At 49.0% G+C, this 19,470-nt stretch overlaps 2 protein-coding genes across 10 annotated transcripts in view; one reads left to right on the top strand and one right to left on the bottom strand.

Annotated features, from left to right (window-relative positions):
* Positions 1 to 300: 300 nt before the first annotated feature.
* Positions 301 to 2,357, top strand: LOC104022830 (GTP-binding protein Rhes). The gene has a single exon (XM_009476588.2). It carries the CDS (start codon positions 1,055 to 1,057, stop codon positions 1,679 to 1,681), a length of 627 nt encoding a protein of 208 aa, XP_009474863.1. The 5' UTR covers positions 301 to 1,054; the 3' UTR covers positions 1,682 to 2,357.
* An 11,812-nt stretch (positions 2,358 to 14,169) lies between these two features.
* Positions 14,170 to 19,470, bottom strand: part of TNRC6C (trinucleotide repeat containing adaptor 6C) — a 108,853-nt gene continuing 103,552 nt past the window's right edge. For all 9 annotated transcript variants that reach the window (XM_087750469.1, XM_087750465.1, XM_087750463.1 and 6 more), the window contains 2 exons: positions 19,120 to 19,259; positions 14,170 to 16,065 (listed from right to left, as the gene is read on the bottom strand). In XM_087750469.1, coding sequence (XP_087606595.1) covers positions 15,705 to 16,065; positions 19,120 to 19,259 — 501 coding nt within the window. In that variant the 3' untranslated portion in view covers positions 14,170 to 15,704. The remainder of the gene's footprint in view (positions 16,066 to 19,119; positions 19,260 to 19,470) is intronic.

Raw genomic sequence — 19,470 nt, 5'->3', positions numbered from 1 at the left:
AGGGAAGGTGACCGCTGAGGAAACACACCCAGCCGGAGCAACCCGCACCTCTGGGAGCAAACCCGCTTCCAGAGGTGATGCCCACCCACGCGGAGACGGGGCCCGAACACAGCCCCCTCCCCGCCCCACAAACCAGCACAGCCCCCTCCCCGCCCCACAAACCAACCAGCTGTGCTGGGTCCCAGTTTTGCTGAAGCCAGGTCATGGCCAGCGTTCCTACCCACGACTGGCATCTGCTCGCAGAGACCGTGATGCATTGTTTTCAGGGAAATTTTATTTTCCCCTCAGGTTAAATATTTCCTAAAATCACAGAATAACTGACAGCTGAATGTGGAGGTTATGACGCATGGGTTTCAGGGAGATCTTATTTTTCCCCTCAGGTCAATAGGCTTACAGAAGAGTTTGCAGCAACCCCATCTGCAAACAAGTCCCCCAGCCCCCAATAAGTGCAAGGAGCGCTGTGGGTGACCAACCAGCCCCTGCCATGTCTGCCCATGAGCCACCCAACGGGTAGGGACCCCCACCGAGCTCCCCTGCTGCCAGCAAGCCCACGCCAAGAAACACACATTAACCTCCAGGGAGGACAAAAGGGCAGGACGGCTCGTGCAGCGTGGCGGCTGCGATGCTGCCGGCTCCCCGGTGCTACCGGCAGCGGCGGGTGATGCAAGTGCAATGTGCAACGTAGCGCGGTGCTCTCCAGGGCTTTCCAGGACTGAGCTCCGCGGATTGGCCCGGAGCACCCCGCTCTCCTCCCTCCCTGCCCTCCCTCCTTCAGCACCCTCAACCCACGGAGATTGGACAGCCTGGTGCCACATGGCAGAGAGGAACCAGGATAAAAGATGAGCTGGACTGGGGGACTGTAGCATCCGTGGCAGAACAGCCAAGACAAGTTTGTAGGGAGGTGGCATCAAACTTTGCTGGCTGCAACGAGCCAGTGCAGGGGAGGACGGACGGACAGACGGACAGACGGACAGACGCCGGGGCTGCAGCCACCCGGGGACACCCGTGGAGTGAGCACCAGCTGTGGAGTGTCCCGTCCCCTCTGCGCCCAGCCATGTCCCTGGTGGTGAAGGAGAAGAACCATGTGCGGTTGGTCTTCTTGGGCGCTGCTGGCGTGGGCAAGACAGCCCTCATCCGCCGCTTCCTGATGGACACCTTCGAGCCCAAGCACCGGCGCACGGTGGAGGAGCTGCACAGCAAGGAGTATGAGGTGAGCGGGGCCACAGTCAAGGTGGAAATCCTGGACACCAGTGGCAGCTATTCCTTCCCGGCCATGAGGAAGCTCTCAATCCAGAACAGCGATGCCTTCGCCCTGGTCTACGCCGTAGACGATGCCGAGTCCTTTGAGAGCGTCAAGAGCCTGCGGGAGGAGATCCTGGAGGTGAAGGAAGACAAGTTCCCTCCCATCGTGGTGGTTGGCAACAAGGCGGAGAGTGGCGGTGAGCGGCAGGTGCCGGTGGAGGACGCCCTGTCGCTGGTGGAGCTGGACTGGAACAGCCGCTTCGTGGAGACATCGGCCAAGGACAACGAGAACGTCCTGGAGGTCTTCAGGGAGCTGCTGCAGCAAGCCAACCTGCCCAGCCGGCTCAGCCCAGCGCTCTGCAAGAGGAGGGAGACGTTGCCCAAGGAGCAGGCACTGAGGCCTCCCATGAACAAGACCAACAGCTGCTCGGTGTGCTGAGCCGGCCGCCCGGGGCCGGGAGGAAGGCGCCGGCAGCAGCGGCACCGGCTGGAAACTCAGGTGGGCTGGGTGGGGAGAGGTGCTGCCTCGGCCAAAACCAACCCTGCTGCCTCCCACCCCTTCCCTCCTCTTCCCCACCCAGCCTGCTGGGACCGGTGAGAGCTGGAGATGACAAGGAGGAGGGACTTGGAAGGGATGCTGGTTGCTGGAAGGGCGCAGGGAGAGGGCAAGTTCCCAAAAAGGCAGGAGGCTTACCGGGGAAACCGCCGTCGGTCAGCCAGCACGTTGCATTTGTGCCATGGCGAGCTTGCAGGCAGGCAGGCAGCTCCTTGCGTGCTAGGAAAGGGGGACAAAAAAAAAAAAAAAGAGGGTCTTTGGCTGCATGCATCAGAAGGCAGATGCAGGCACCTGTGCAGCTGCATCGCACCGCCAGTGCCGCTCTCCCGGGTCTCGGTTGGGTCCTGTGTCCACCTCGCCCCAAGCACTTGCACGTATGACCTCCTGGCACAGCTATGGTTACAATGACAGATCCAGTGTCCAAAGTAGTTTTGATTTTGTACCTTGGCGTAAAGCATGCAATAGGGCAGTCTATGCATCTCTTCAGTTTTCTCTTTTCTATTTTTGTGTTTTTTAAGCGTATCCAATAAACATGTTGTTGCAAAGTAGAGCTGGAAAACGTCTGGGTTTCTTTCTGCTGTACTTAAAATGCTGCAGTGCCTCGTATCAGTGTTTTATGCCTGGACCCCTTATCACTGCATTTGCTTTCCCTCCTCCATGCTCTGTCCTTATCTGGAGCGTCCCGGCACCGGCGGAGCCTCCCCGGCTCTCTGGCCTCCCCTGGCAGTGTCAGGACATTTGGTGTTATGATTTTTCCTGACAATTTAACCACTAACGTTTTTAGCAAGCATGAGTAACTAAAAATAAAACAGCTCTTTTCATGTGCAAGTACAGAAAAGAACAACAGCCATTAAAAGACAGCTGATCCACTGAAATAAAAACCATAAACACATTAAAAGGCGGTAATAAAAGCAGTGGGAGAAGAGCACAGAAGGGCAGTATTTACCGTGCTTTAGCATGCACTGCGCTGGTTTACTCTCCCCTTGCACAGCCCATCCTTGCTGTAATGAGCATTTAACCTGCTCAGCAGCCGCACAAACACAATAAATAAAGATTAAAGCTTGGTGGATTAGAGAGTCATCCACCCTGGTCCAGACCCAAGGGAGCTGGGCAGTTTGGGGTCCCAGCTTTCAGAAGCCCAGCCCTTCAACACAGGGCGCCCCTGCCCAGCCCAGCCGGGCAGGCTGAGCAGGATCGCACCCAGCGATCCCAGCCCCTTCCCAACCCAGAGGGAGGAGGAGAAGGTGCTGGCAGGGAGGGCTCAGCCTCGCCGAGGGCACCCCTCGCTGGGGCACCCCACGGCCACGTCCCCCGCTGTGCCCATCTCCCGGCCACCCCGATGGGGACGGGGCTGTCCCTGCCAGCGCTGCCCACGCTCGGCCCTGGCCAGGGGTGACCTGGCCGTGGTGAGGCATCTGCCGGCCAGTGCAGTGACCCCTTCCTCACTGACCCGACCTCTCGCAAATTAGCCGGCCCTGCAGGAGAGTCACAGCTTGCAGAGAGGGTTTTTTCTGTTTTAGAGCAGGGTTATGCTAGAATCAGGAGCACTGAGCTTTTTGGTTTACAGTATTATGCTAAAAGCAGAAGGAAAAACTCTTTGCAGTGTAAAATTAGGAAGCTGGGATGAACACGGCTGCCTGCCAGCCCCCCCCTTGCTCAATGCACCCTGTGTTTTAATCCATGACATGGACTGGAAACAGCTCCTGATGTCTGGGGTGTCCCGACAGCCTTCCCAGACTCAGGCTGGCAGAGCTCCCCTGGAGCCGCTGTGGGCAGAGGCTCCCCAGTGCCCACCGCCGGCTTCCCCAGGCAGAGCAATGACCCCCAGGTGCTTCAGGACCACCCCCCCCCGCTCCCAGCCAGTCCCGGCCCAAGACCTGTGGGGTACAGCAGCCACTGGCATAGAGATGCTGACCTGGATGCTGGAGCTGCAGCAGATGCAGAGACAGAGATGCTGGAGCCGGAGAAGATGCAGAAACTGAGAAGCTGGAGGTGCAGACCAAGATGCTGGAGCTGGACGTTGGGGTTAGCAGGCTTTGGCCATGCAGGGACATGGCATGGGAGCTGGGGTTTGCAAGCATTTGCCATGCAGGGACTCCAGCAGGACAAGAGCATTTTAGACATGGTCTTCCCATGGCTCTGTGCAGGATGCAGGGCAAGGGAGAGCAGCCAGGAGCCTCGGCCTGCGCCAACCTCCCCGGCACCACGTTTTGCTGCAGAAAGGTTGTAGAATAGCTATAATATCGCAATGCAAATAAAGCAGCATGGTAAGAGACCCTGGTGCCTGTCCCAGAGGCACTGGCCACAGTGTCGTCCCCCGAGGCAGTGTGAGCCCTACCCCGGTTTCTGCCTGTGCGCATCGGCGTGCTGGGGCTCGAGCAGTGCTTCTGCGACAGAGCAGGGCAAGAACTGACCCGACGGCAAATGGGCTGAGTGAAGTTAAAAATAAGCAGGTCCTGTGTCTCGTGGCTTGAGGTGTGGGTGTGCAACCTGTGTTCGGCTTCTGTTTTAGCAGAAAAATGCAGGTAAGGGCACAGGGGTGGTAAAGCCCTCCTGAGGGCTGGAGCCGGCTTGGTACCCACGTGTGTCTCTGTACAATGTGATGTGGTGAAGAAATACACACCCGCAGCTCATTTTCTTTCAACAAGTGGCAGCAAGCGAAACAGCTTTTCTTTCCCAGACACCGCTCACAGCGACTGAACACAGCGCATCTGCAGCTGAGCCGGGGGCAGCAGGCGAGCGCAGGCAGAGCCTGTGACCAACGGAGCCGTGCACGCAGGTTGGCTGGCGCTGGCCGTGCAAACATCCCGCAGGCACACACTTCATCAGAGGAGCAAAATCTGCCCTTCCTTCTGCTTCCCCGCCAGGAGGAGAGGGCAGCTAGAGCAGCTGCTTCATGCCGGGCCTTCGGGGAGAGCCTGGGGAGAGCAGGATCCACCCAAGCACCTCCAGGTCCCCCCGGCTCAGCTCTGCCCTGAAGCGCTTGGCTGTCCCCAGCAGAGCAGTGGGGACAGAGCAGTTAACTGCAACCCTGGGCCCTTGCAGCCTGGGGCACGTCTCTGCGGGTCAGGGCAGCGGCCGATGAAGGGGCTCGCGCCTCCAGAGCAGGTGCTGGAAGCCCTCCAGGGCACAGGAGATCCAGCAGATAGCGGGGAGAATGCCCATGATGGTGGCCCGGGGGCAATCAGGGCCTGCTGGGGCCGAAGGGCTGTCGTCTCCGTTAGCTGTGCGCCAGAGGCTGTTGTAACACCCCGGGGCACAGGATCTGGGGAAAAGCCTCAGTCCCCAGCGAGACACACACTGGTACGACAGCACGACACCGCAGCCCCCGGGATGGCATCCCAGGTAGCAGCAGCGCTCACCCTCCCGATCCCAACTCCGGACCAGGAGAGGTTTCATTGCACAGGTCCTCTTAACCAGTCAGCTGTCGTTTGAGTTGGTTTTTCATAGCTGGGATTTTCTGTCTGTGTGCAGAGGGGCCCTGCTGCCGGGGAAGGGAGCTGTTCTGCTGGGCGCTACAGCACGGGGGGACAGCGGGATGAGGACACGGGGGTCCCTGCCCCATGGGGTGACCATGGACAAGCCGCTCTGCTTTGCAGGGCTGCTCGGTAAATCCCAGCCCCTCGGAAGCAGCAGGGGCTCTGCCAGGACACACAGCACTGCTCAGCGCCGCCCTGGCTGGTGCTCAGGTCTCTGGTGCTGCTTTTCTGCAAAAAACAGTGCAGTGAACTTGACCCATCCACATGCAGAACCAGGGGCTGTACTTTCCATCCCCCAAAACCCAGAAAGATCCTGAATGTTTTTCCAGCGCAAGTCTTTTCTTTCCCTTCCCTCTGCCTCCCCCTTCCCCAGTTGGACCATTTTACTCCAGACGCGCCTCCAGAGCAGACACCGGCCCTGTCCCCGCGCTCGCCCACGTCCCCCCCGGAGAAGAGCGCCGTGTGATCCCTTCTGTTCTGTTCCACATCATGTAGCACACCCCATCAAACTGCCCCGCTTAATTTGTGTACACAAACAATCAGGGAGCATCGAGGCGCTGCCAGTGACACCAGTGACAGCCGCGCCAGCCCGCGGGGGGCCCTGCCAGGCCGCCCTGTCCCTAAGTGGTGCTGGCTGCTGCAGTTTGCTCAGGTCGTGATTGATGTAAAGATGTGGCACAAACACTTAAGCCAAGGACATCGAATGAGAAAGCAAAACATTTTAAAACGAAAAGCAGCACTTACTCGTGGAGGATATAATTAGCCGTATTTGTCTTTAGGGCCTTTTGCTAGGTGAGGCTCAGCACTGGGGAAAACAAGGCGGTGTGCCAAATGCTCTGAAGAGCAAACCTGCTGCCCTCCCAGCAGCTGAACCCCACCGGGGCTCTCCCAGCCGGTCTTGCAGCGGGGCCAGGCGCTGGCTGCAGGAGCACCCTCGGTACTGCACCCTGTGCAAGGAGCACCCTTCCGTGGCTTCCAGTCTAAGAAATGCCCACAGAGGACGCGGTGCCTGCCTTCCCCGCTCACCCACGCCTTGCCCCACGCTTGCCACGAAGCCCGTCCAGTGCGGCCCAGACCCCCGCAGGCGCTGCGTGCTCTGTGGCTTCGCACCAGCGGCCTTGCAGCCATGCAGGAAGCCTCTCCCCGCCGCGTGCAGCACCCTGCATCTGCAGGCGCCTCGGCGCGAGGAACCTCGCAAAGTCCGGGCCAGCTCCGGCCCCGGGCGGGCGCGGGGGGCGCAGCGGCTCCCTGCCGCCATCTCGTGGGGAAGCTGGGAATTGCAGCCGGGGACGGGGCTCGCTCCCGTTTCCCGCGGCGAGGCAGGCGGGAGCGGTTAAACAGCGATTTGGGGCGGCCCCCGCGTTTCTCGGGCACCGGCCCAGGCTGCTCGGGAAGGGGCTGAGTCGCCATCCCTGGAGCCATTTAAAAGACGGGGAGACGTGGTGCTTAGGGACATGGGTTAGTGGTGGCCTTGGCAGCCCTGGGTTAACGGTTGGACTCGATGAGCTTAAGGGTCTTTGCCAGCCTTAACGTTTCGATGATGTTGTGATTCTGTGAAGGGACGGGCATCGCTGCGCGCCTCAGGGCTGCCCAAGTACCGCGCTTTGTCCTGACCCGGCTGCTCGACAAACGCACGGAACCGGGGCAGGAGCAGCCGGTGCTCGCTTCCGTCGCCGTCCCAGGGACCGAGAATTGCTCGCACAAAGAGTTCTGGAAAGAGGACTTGCCTGGGTTGCGGGCAGAGTGTCCAGCTTTTTCTGAGAAGAAATTTCAGCCTATGGAACTGTGTACATCAGCGAAACATGTTAGTCTGCAGCACTCGGAAAGCGCACAGTATAAATACTCCTATGAACTCTTCGGGGCACCCGGTGCTCGCTTGCACCCAGATAACCACCAGCCCACCCTGCAGAACGTGCAGGTCCGATGCCGCTTTCTTTCCCAGGTAGGACAAATTGCAAGAGCTCAGGGATCTGCATGTGCAGGACCTGAAGCATTTGCAAAGAGGATTTACAGTACTTTGCCTTTTAATCACAGCTCGACCAACAGGGGACAAGCATGCAGAACTTTGCTTGATACAAAGGCTTTTCAAAATCAAACCCCTCCATTTAGGAGCCTAAACTAGCCTGTAAACACCCCAGTTTGTGCCCTGCTTCTTTCCAGTGCTGAGTATCCAGGCAGCCTTCAGGAAAGACCACGGAAGCTCCTGAATGCTCACACCTTAATAAAACAGGGCTGCTTTTCCAGACAGGCAAAGAGCAGGGAAGCAGGGTTTGTTCTCCCGGCACGAAGTCGTGCCACGCGCGGTGGCTCGGCAGTGCTGCAAGGGCTGGCTGCCTCCGGGTGCCGAAGGAGCGGGGCAGAGCTGGGTGGGCCAGCAGTGCCTCCAAAAAAGCAGGAATCTCCGCTCTGCCCAGCAGAGCTTTTCATCACAGCTCTGTTCATCCCCATTAAGGCTCTGGCCCTTCATCACAGGGCAGCAAAATCCAGTGTTGCCCCGACGTCCCTTGCATTTCGACCGGTGGGGAGAAGCTGAGATGCTGATAAGCCGTTTCTTCGTTTTGCAGCCCGTGAACTTCTGGCCTCTGCCATGGCGCACAGTAGAAGACTGGATCAATCCTCTAACCTGGCGTTTCTTCTCTCTCAGGTCCCCCACAGGACAGAAGTCAGACACCCGACTGATGCCTCTGTGGTCCTACCACTGAGTATGAAAACAGCAAAGCATTTTTAAGAATGCCCCGATCACTTGTTATGCCAGGTGGAATAGTGCAATTTAAATGCCCTGTGTTGACAAGAACACTAAGAACAGCCCCATTTGGGAAATGTGACATTTGGCCTTCACCTTGGTGAAGGTCCAAGTGGAAAAGGAGACTTCTTCAACCATTTCCCTCTAGGCTCGCTTCAGAAGTTCCCCTTTCTTCTCAGCTGGAGATGGTGCCCACAGTGGTAAAGCTCCAATGTCTTAGAATACAGGGATTCTATAAAACGGGTGAACGCATCAGTGTTTGAACTACAAGGCAATAAAGATCACTATCTTTACCTGGAGGTGTCTCTACCAGAAGACATGATCCCTCACCTACGTGCTGGATCCCATTGGTTTTTGGATACTTCCCTCTTCGTCCTGCCCCCATCTAGGGACAAAACAAAGCTTATTTACTGACAGTGTGCCTTAAATGTCATATTATGAGGGTTCAGTGCTTCATGCTTAATCTCCTCTAAATGACGAACGAATAGTGTTCTGCTGCAGACAAAGCACTAAGCTTTATTCTGCATCAGCTCCAGTTTTCTTCTCTGGAGCTGGTCTATGCTCGAAAGCCAACACCCAGGGGGGTCCGAGGGCCTGTGGGGGCTGCAGTCACTGGTCCCGAGTGCTCAACTTCACGTCTTGCAGCTGCGTTTCAGAGAAGCCCCAAGAAAAGGTGTTTTTCAAAGATGCTGAAGCCCCTGGGGAAATGATTTTGAAACTGCTTCCAGCTACGCTCCCATCCAGGTTATTGTGCGAGCTGTAATTCACAAACTGAGAGACCGCAAAAGCGTAAAAAGCAGTTCAGGGAGACAGCACCAAAACACGTAGTAACCATGCTGGCGAGTAAGACATAAAGGATATTAGACTAATACAGTAAGTTGGACACAGCTTTAGAATCCCCTTACTACCTGCTCATGTTTACATATTGATGCTGTAAAGAAACCCATCACTGAGCCAGAGCTAGCAGGGAAAACCAATGTGGTGTGGTTTGTTTTGTTTTTAATTTGAGCGATTTCCAGCTATTTCAGAAATGAAACTCGCCTACGAATCAACTGGATCGCTGGGCCTTGCCCTGCCCCGGGCTCTCCGCCCTCCTCACCACCTTGCCTTTCCTGCTGCATCCTGCCCCCGATGCTGCACACACAGACACACAGACACGGGGGGAAAGCGCAGCTCTCCCACCCGGCCACGTTTTCGGAAACTATTGAGCAATAAAAGTGTCACAAGGCAATCAGAGCTATTTCCAGTTACCCCTCTTCCCACAAGCTGTTCCTTCTGAACGCGTGATCAGCCCAGAAAAGAGAGAGGCGAGGGCTGCTTAGCCATGGGGACTAACGTCTGTCCCCCCTCATGCACGTCAGGTATTTTATGCTTGCGCTGAATCTCCCACTGAGCACGGGGATTGCATTTCTCAGTCGGCAACCTCTACGCTTCACACGGGTAGCTCCTGCAGTTCGCTGCCTGCAGAATCGTCGTCTCCTCTGCCTGCACCCGAGGTTTCCTGGCATCTGTAGGGACAGGCGTTGGGGAGCAGACAGACACGTGTCAAGAAAAGGCAGAAAAAGTGGGTCCCACTTGAAATCAGATAAAATAATGAAAAATCTGATTTTTCCTGCTCCTGTGGGGCCCAGCCAGTAACACATAAGTGTAAACCATGAATGCTGTAGCCAAAACAAGGAGCCCTACTGCAGGTCTTTAGTCTGCTTGAATACGTTTTCTGGTATAAATTAAGAATCAATTAAGATAAATTAAGTGGGCAAAGGATCCAGGAGATAAAACTACAGAGAAACTATAGAGGAATCTGCCCCAGTTTTGAATGTTATCAAGTCCACTCCCCTGGACAAAACGAACATTTAAAGCACTGAACTATGGAGTGAACCCAGGACAGCTGGGAGGCTGGCAGCAGCTGGGGGCCAGACTTCTCATCGAGAGTCAGCGGCCTCACAGCTCCTTCAAGGCAAGCCACCTTTCCTACTACTACTATTTATTGAAAGCAAAGCAATCTTCCAGCTTATTGTGTTTGATAACATTTTAATAACCCTGAAATCATGACTGCACTGGGACCACGTTTTCATCAGAGAAAATTTACAAGCAACTCGTTTCCAATGCATCTGACAGTAAAAAACAAACAGCGGGGGCACACACAGGACAAAGTGTCATATTCATTTCTAATGAAACATTTGCATTAGAGAGAGAAGAAAAAGGTGAGCGCGAGGGATTTAAAACGGTCGAGTTGACTGTCTTTGCAGAGGCTGGGCTGGCCGTTAGAGGATGGAGTCTGGCGACTTGCAGGAAGCAACAGTTAACCTGAGAGATTGGGTGCATCCGCTGGAGGAAGACACCGAGGCCCCACTAGAACATGGGACGGCAGCAGTCCGTCCTCCCTCAGGAAAGCTACGAGGTGGGTGGGTGCTGGAGGCGCCTCTCCCAGATCCCGAGAGCACACGTGCATCCCTGGAAGAGACCCTTGGGAACGAGGGGAACGCGAGAGGACAGAAGCTGGGCTGCTCCCGTAGACATTAAGGTTTCACGGGTACGTTACTGCCTTTGAAGCAACGCAAGGACCTGGGTGAAAGCAGTCCAGGAGACCTGCAGGGAGCTAAAATCGTCCTGTGCGCTCCGCGGACGGGCCCATGGTCTCCTTCGACTTCCCGCTAGAGAGAACATCGCGAATCACAGACATTTCCACACGTTTACGGAGCTGTCGTTTACCTTGGGGCTTTGCGGGGACCGTGGGGTACGCCAGGCATCCATACAGTTTACATACAGAGTTCGATTGAGCTCGATATCCGATTTTGCAGAACTCCCCTTCCCTGAAACTGGCTACGCAGGACTGGAGCAGAGATTGTACATTCAGCATCAATACAGCGATACAGTTGGTACACCTGTCGTTTGTACAACGCGTGAACTCTAACAGACAGTTAGCAGCAGTTCATATACGTCGTCAGGAGATGAGCCTACAGGTCACCACGGCAATCCTTGATCTGGTACCATAGGTATGCTCCACACTATAGCTGCCCATAACCCAAATACTAAAGGGTTTTTCAATTCCATTTCTAGACTCTTCCAACTCCGATAATTCTTAACATATACAGATATCCATATACATTTTTTTAATTAAAATGCTCCTTCACATACACAATCATATACTGAATTATCAAGAACAATAATATATTTTTGGAGCAGAATAGCAAAACGATCTGCTCTGCCAGTGCCACCCACAAACGAGACAAGTAACTAAGAAGAAGTTTGACAGTTTCAGACCACTCAGGAGAGAGAAATTCTCTCGGCCTAAGGACAGGGGAGCCATGCAGTGAAAGTGCCGTGAAGGATACAGCAAATGCAGCAACAGAAAAACACAAATCGTTAAAAATGTTTCCTTGTAAAGATTCTGAAGCCGTAAGGAGAATCCTTATCATCAGGAGCTATCTTTACAACTTCAGAAACATCGGATAGCATTAAAGCAGAAAAGAGTATGACACTGAAAATAAAAAAGAGCTACACAAACACTAAAAGATTGCTTTTGGCCAAAAGCTGTATTTCTTTTAATATACCAGGGTGGATACTAAATTTTAACAGTGCATCTGATTTACAAAAAGCCATCTCTGCCAACCTCATGGAAGACAAAAGCTCCCGTCAGCCAAAACATCCGACTCCGTAACGGACTTCGATGTCTAGGCACACAAAACCCAGGACGCTGAAGCTGAAAGCCCTCCTTGCTAAGGAAAAATCCCAGATAAAATACAAACCGAACAAAAAACCAAGGAAGGAAAAGAAAAGAGAAGGCAACTCTCTTCTCAGTTTCATTATGAACACCGGGAAGAGAAAACACAAACAGGAGGTGGGAGGAGCAGCAGTTCACAGTGAAAACCAACCGTGGCAACAGCTGTACAGCTCCGGGGCAGCACTGCTAACAAAACGAGCAGAACAGGCTTCAGAGTGGATATTTCAGCTCATTAGAGAGCAAAAGTTACCCCCAAATCTAGATTTGTTAATTTTTAACTGTACCATATCTGCCAGCAAACGGCAAACCCTCCAGAGCTGCCCGGGACCCCCGGCCACGGGCCGGCCTTACCACCCGCACAGCTGACGGCAGAGCCACGGGAAATCCCAGGGACAAAGGACGGGCTGCGGCCGCCGCGCAGGCAGAGCTGTTCAGGGCTGTGAACTGCTCTCTCATTAATCCAGCTCTTTACAATACTTTTTTTCCTTCTCGAATGACTTAATGGAATGAGTTTTACTGTACAAACTCGTAACCACTCGAGACCCGGGGCCAGACCTGCTGTAAATTGCGCTTTCAGTACGAACCACCTCAGCACCGCTAAGAGGTAAGGAACCGCTTGCACCCAGGAGGGAGGAGAGCCTAAGCCCATCTCTAGACAAGGGAGATGGGGCAAGTTTGGGTCCCTCCACGAACCTCCTGCGGGTCGCCTCCTATGCCTGATGTTAGCCACGCTAAGTATCTCCCTTGAGTTCAAAAGCTGAAAGGCCAAACATGAAAATATTGTGGTGTTTCTGCCCTGTTTTATTTACAGGCTATTTGCCCACCTCATCAAATTCAGTGGAACTGGCAATTTAGAGCTAGGGATATCCAGGTCCAGAGAACGGGAGGCGTCGGGGTAGAGCTAGAGAGGAGCCTTCAGCCTCCCGCTATCCAAATTGTTAACAATTCATCACCTATATTCCTAAAGACATGAATAAATGAGAAAAATGCAATTCTAACAAAAAAAATGATTACTGCTTTTTATGCAGCTCTCTCTTGAATGCGATATGCAAAGCGTTCATGGCACAAGCTCGTGAGAAAGCCATCACCACTGAGCACAGATCCGAAGTGGGTGGCTGCACTTACAGGAGTGATTTGCCTGGCTGTACACTTAAGTCTCATTAGTATTGAAAGAGTTAAACTTCTTCCATGAAATACCTTAACAGATTTAACATTATTTTTTTTTAGTATCCCCTGCATAAAAGAAAAATACACATTATTTGAACAGCCAAGAAAAAACTGCAATTTATTAAGTTTCAAAGAATCTTCGTACTCTTGAAAGCAACTTTCGGTGCATGTTCTTTAACAATCACATTCTATGAGGAGAATAAACATGAAAAGCCACAATTGTTGGTTTTTCTTTAATCTCAGAGTTACAGACATCTTTAATCCAAAAGGCAAAAAAAAAAAAAAAAAAAAAGCCCCCAAACAAAAACCCACCCCCCAAACCCAACAGAAATTTTCATTCCCAATTTTAAGATGTCAGGAGTTTTTCTACAACTCAATGCTAAACTTCAGCGTGGAAAATTGTATGTAAACACGCACATACACACATACATATTTTATATAAGTGTGTGTGTATATATAAAATATATATATATGTAGGAGGCGTGTAATGGCAATGAGATGCAATTACTCTGAGGAAAGGTCATTCAGCTAAATACACTACTACAACTTGAGAAAAAAAAAAACAAGTCTTGAACCCAGTTTGTGCATAGTTCATGATCCTCTATAAAACCAGCTTTTGTTAATTTGCAATCTTGCAGGACCCTTTAAATCTGATAAAACCATTAAAAAGCTAATCTTCAAAAAAAAAAAAAAAAAAAAAAAAGTAATGCACAAGTTTCCTGATCCAAGCAGGCAGGGAGCACAATGTTCATATAATTTTTAAAACATACTTGAAGTGTATGTTATTCCATTGTCTTTCTTCCTTTCAAAACAATCAAAAACATTGATCTTTTTTTAAACATAAAGCGATTTTTTAATATATAAAGCACTCTTCAAACATCTATTTCTTTTGAGTCCATTATTTGGTAAATATGTAACTGCTACACATTAGATTAGGTATTTTCTTCTTTCTTACTGTCTTTTTTTATTTTATTTTGTTTTTTAATAATATCTTCAGTGCTAGGAGTTGGGTTTTAAAAATACATGAAATGGTGTGGAGTTGCTCCTCGGGAAACCCGGCTTTCCTGAGACATCTTCCACCATGTGCAAGATAGTGATCACAAAGTTTTCGCCACTTTGACGAAGAGGAGGAAAACAACAACAAAAATAGTACACAGCAATGGCCAAAGAAAAGAATAATACAACAACACTGTTCAATCCCAGAGCTCTGAAGTAGCATATCTTCATTCTGAAAATAGTTTTCTTTACGATGGAAGTCTTTTTTTTTTTTTTCTTTTTTTTTTTTAATTCCTTTTTTATTTTAAAGTTTGAAGGAGAAAAAAGGTCTGTAAACAGGTGGGAGCCAAAACTCCTGGCTCCTCCAAAAGCAGTCAAAACCTATGTCCAAGTGCTTGTTTCTGTTCCTGCTTGCAAGGGAACTATCCACGCTTTACAATTATCTATGGCCACAGTTCAACAAGAGTATTTTTTTAAACTTTATATTCCGAATGGAAAAAACGGTGCAATACTCCGGTAATAATTTTCTTGCATTAGTCCACAATAAAAAGCCGCTAAAGGTAGATATACATATTATTCTCCAGAGATACACACTGTAATTTTTAAAATGCGATACGAGTCCTTGAGTAAACATTTACACGTGAATTGTCGCCGGCCCCTTCTATCAGTTTCTTTCTTTTTTTTTTTTTTTTTTTTTTTCTTTTTTTTTCTTTTTACAGGATTAGCTACAAGAAGGGCTGCGGACACTCAGTGCAAAGTTAGAAGCTAATAACAATTAAACATTTGACCAATGAGCAAATAAAAAGCATATACTGAATAAAAGGAAAAAATTCACACTTTTAGTTAAACACACATGGGCACACACACACGCGCGCACACACATACACACAAGCACACTCACATACATACATCTGTTCCAACAAAAACATATAGTCTGAACTTTAAAAAAATTCTTAGAGCCTGTTTTTTGTGTACTGATGCCGACCTGGAAGTGTAATAATTAGACTTAGAAAGTGTTCACATTTTGTTATTGGCCTGCTGGATTCAAGTATTTGCATGTTGATATGTTTTTTTGTTGTTGTTGGTTTTTTTTGTTGTTTGGGTTTTTTTGTTGTTTTTTTTTTTTTTTTTTACTTTTTATATTTTTGGGATTTAAAAAAATGACATGAAAAAGTAATGAACAAGGGTAATGTGCATAGGCAGATCCATGGGAGTAGTGGACACAGAGATACCCCGCCCTGCCCTCCCTCCCCCCGCTCAACCTGTACAGTCAATAGTTACCATTCAGATTCATTACTCTTCTGTACCAATGGTAAATATCACACTTCACCCCTTCTGATTATTGGGTCCGCCTCTGGTAATGTGCATAATAGTCACAGGCTCATTTTAAATAGGCTTTCATTTCCCCCTTCCCCCCCCAGCTGATAAAATAACCCTTTCCAGCCCAAATTCTGAAAAGTGCCCTTCATGATAGACCTATTCTAAGCAGCTTTTATACTTTGTTTTTAAAATCACCATACAAACATAAAAAGACAACATAAAACAAAAAGCCATGAAAAAAATAAAACCTGTCATTAGCATGTGACACTGACCAAAAGTAGCCCATACTGTTTCATGAACAGTTCACAAGGACTTCTGCAGTTTCATATTCGAGATTGGACAGAGGTACTAAAAAGGGCTGCCAGTCTGATCTGTTAAAGCTGGATTCTTCATCAAGCCCGGGACTGGAAAGGGTTACAATTTTTATTTTTCCTTTAGTGCTGATGATTGTTATTTCCGTTTTGTTTCTCTCGTTTCCTAGATGGACTCCCCACTGAGAAGATCACCCGGAAGAAGAGTATTGAGAGGTGTCGGGCTGCCGATAACTCTGCCGTCGTCGGTGCTCGGGGGTCCCCAAAGGCTGCTGGAGTACTGAGGCACCCCGCCCCACAGCAGGTCGCTGCTCCCCTTGCCCCCCAGGCAGGGAGCGTTCCAGTGGCCGGCGTCGCTGCGCACCAAGCCGTGCGAGCTGCTGGCCGAGCCCAGGCGGGTCTGGTTGGTTCCAGTGTTGGACTGCCAGCTGGAGGTGGGCGGCAGTGGCTGGCCTTGTGCTAAGAAGCGGTTGACTTCTTCTTCACCAGCAAACTCGGCCAGGATGGTAGTGTTTCCCAGGACACACCTGGGGACAAAAACAAAAGGTGCAGCGACATGAAACAAGGGGTGCGAAGGGCGCTTGCGGACACATGTGAGATGGATATAAATCCATTTTCCAAGCTGAATTTGAGATGAAGATTTATGCCACATCTGTTCAACTTTCAGCAATCCCAGTCTCTCGAACAAAGACTTCTCTGTCCTATTTTCTATTTACCTTTCTACATCCATAGGCAAACACACAAAGCCACAGGGGTGGAGACCACCTCGTTTAACTCACATGCATCATGGAGGCCGTACTCTATTTCGGCATGAAGATACAAGCGTACCAGCATTCTCAGTAACAAATGATGCCACTCGTGACACATTTATTGTAATACATTTTCAAAAACAATTCTCTTCACATTAATTTGTCATCAAAGAATATATTCTAGTATTTAAATCCTGCAACAGATTCAATCATTTACTGTGTATTTTAAAATCAACTAATCAGGAAAAGAAAAGAAGGGTCTGTCCGTGTGTCTCTCTTTTTCTTTTTTTTTTTTAAATCTGCCAGATATATGAGCAGAATAAAATTCAGGCACTTTGCACCTCGGGATGCCTACAGCCATAACACTCGATGGTAGCTTTTTTGCTACGGCAAAGGCTGAAATGCTGTTTCTAAGTCTGTGCTCAAGCACCTGATAACACTGCCTCCTTTCCCCACTTTTACTTCTGTATGAATGTCGTAGCTTTTATTATTTCTGACCGCTGGGCAGTGGGATCTGTAGTAATTACAGCACTTTGCTGTACTAAAAAAATAAGATACAAAATACAGATCTGAGCAAAGCAAGCTCTGGACTATGAGATGTGTAATTACTCTTCCTTTTTTAAATGTTCTCAGAAGACTTAGAGGCTCAAAGATTAGAGAATCCTTCTTTTTTCACATGTAACGAACAAGTATGCTTTCTTACCTTTAAAGGTCTTATCCCATCACAATGTTTAACGTTAACTCTTCAATGTACAGTTCAACTCTTCTGTGTCTAATGCTTATTCCTGCTTTTATTTAAAGATATACTTGAAACCCGGTGGCTGTGTTGGGAACACATTTCCAACATCTGTACTCTGAAAATTGATTTGTGCTTCAGTGCAACTCACCCCTCATCCTGCAAAGTTGAAGGTTCTGCCTTTCCCCTCCAACCTGTTTCCTGAAACCTCACTTTTCTTTAATAGTATGTTTAAAATTAATTTTCTTTGTGTATGTTTGACAAGAATAACTGCATGACTAATGCAATGGATGCAGAATTCTTCCGAGAACCTAGCTTTTATTTTCTTCCACAATTTATTTAGCAAACTAAGATCTTTAAAAGAGGAATGGAAGATAAATCTACCTGGCACTGTCTGCCTAAACCTCCAGGCTCTCTGTATTAGTTCAGTCTCACCATTGCACGGCAATGGTAACTCCGAACACGTACATTAACAAGTACGTTTTCGCTGGAATACAAACATGTTCGAAATGGCCATTCCCCCTCGCCGCCTGAGCACGGCCTCTGGTTTGCAAGCCATCAACGAGCAGAGTTTGTGCAAATGCTCCCTGCTGAAAATCCCATCGTCAGAATTTCTACCTTTCCTAAATACGTAAGTGAAGAGATGCAAATGCAGTCTTTGAAAACTATGCATTCTTCATACAATTTTAAATTAATTTTCAAGAAGTATTAATCACTGCTGCTCCTAATTTATATAGCAAAAAAACCCCACACAACCAGAGAGAGTGTGAGCAAGCTACTCTCATATCAAATCAGATGGGACCGGAGACTGTTGGCTCTGCCATGTATTTTCCAGTGATCAACTCCATGTAAACATTTATCTGTGAAACAGATAGTGGCTGGTATCTCTTGGAACGCTAATACTGTCCTGTTGGCTTCCACAAATACCATTGTATTTTACCGTTGTCACCCTGCCAGCAAACCAAACACGTATGTAGCTCAACCGTTTCATTCAGAAAGGTCTGTCCTGTCCTTGCCAGCAGTGTAACTATAGTTATGCCACAACCTGTTAAAAAATCAATTTAAAGAGAGGCCTTCCAGATCACCGATAATGTAAGGACATTGCCGTGTACATATTTAAAATAAGCACTTATCTTTAAACTTGCACATTAATTTTGCCTTTGGCATTATTTCTTTTACCTGATGCCCACATCTAAAGCGATGTCAATTTTTCATCTGCAATTGTTCTGAATGCTGCTTCGTAATATTTAATTAAGGAATGGTCAACAGTCAAAAAAGGAAGATGGTCATTACTATAATTAACAGAAATTGCAGCAATAATAACCAGGTTCATAATGGGAAAGTAGCTGCAACTTTACATATGTAGTAACCGTCGCTCCTACATCTCGAAGCACAGGGAAGGTAATCAGGCCAGTAGTACAGCTAGTTCAACGCTGTTCCTGCTATGATCAGTATTTTTCGTTATACCCATGGTACAACCTGTGATAAAGAAAATTGCTTTCCAGCTCTAAGCACCTATGTATTCTTTTGAAACATCAGTCTGCATATTCTTAATCCTCCCTAATGCCACTGATTTTTATCACCCAAATTCTCCAGCTCTCACGTAGTATGCCAATTAGTCCCATGGATTTTAAAACACCTATAAGGCACATTTTGTTGTCATACATTTCTTTAAATTTCTTTCATAACTCCTTTAAAAAAGGTGACCACCATGAACACATTCTTTATCATCGCTTTGTCCTTTCTGTTGTTCTCTAAGCTAAAACCCTGTCTCAGGCTCTCTCCTCTCTGACCTTCCTTTGGAATTCTTATCACATCTTACAAATTCTTTGCAGTCTTATAGGTGACAAATCCTTACTGAGCACCTTATCAGTGGTGAATATCTATTATCAAGTTTTGTAATGACCTCTTATTCAGTAGTATATGAGTATCTAGACCCCAATTATTTTCTCTCTCTCTCTCATTAGGTAATTTCCAAAATCGGATTAAACTAACTAGTGATCAGTTCCAAGTCCTAGCAAATAAATGCCTAAGAAAAAAGTTTCTGAGATGAAACTGGCTTCATAGCAAAGGAAAAAGAGAGAGCAAAAACATACATATGCAGAGACTTTTGGGCCTTGGCTGCTTCTTCCTTGGAACTGTATCGGACCACAGCATTCCCTTGCGTCAGGTTCAAGTGGAATGTTATTAGAGGGCCATGTTGCAAACACAGTGTCCGCAGTGTGGAACCATCAATCTGGTAAGAGAAGGGGGAAAGGTTATTTGTATTTTTGTGATTTCACTTTAAGTGCTTGTTAATTAAGCAACTTTCAAAAGCTGAAGAATAAGTACAGGTGAAAGAAGAAAAAGTTGTTCTTCCATAAGAGGAATTTAATTATAGACTTATCGCAGTCTTATCCTGTCTTCTTAAGACTTCCCTACAGCCCAGTGCACAAAATTTCCCAATT

Source organism: Nipponia nippon, unplaced genomic scaffold (genome assembly GCF_047370975.1).
Source record: "Nipponia nippon isolate SJK-2023a ecotype South Korea unplaced genomic scaffold, ASM4737097v1 scaffold_14, whole genome shotgun sequence".
In the NCBI taxonomy this organism is placed as follows: Eukaryota; Metazoa; Chordata; class Aves; order Pelecaniformes; family Threskiornithidae; genus Nipponia; species Nipponia nippon.
The sequence above is the reverse complement of the archived record's forward strand: the minus strand, read 5'-3'. Positions and strand labels throughout refer to the sequence as shown.

What these genes read in the sequence shown, in the direction of transcription:
- LOC104022830 (XM_009476588.2), top strand. Translation starts at nt 1,055, where the DNA reads ATGTCCCTGGTGGTGAAGGAGAAGAACCATGTGCGGTTGGTCTTCTTG.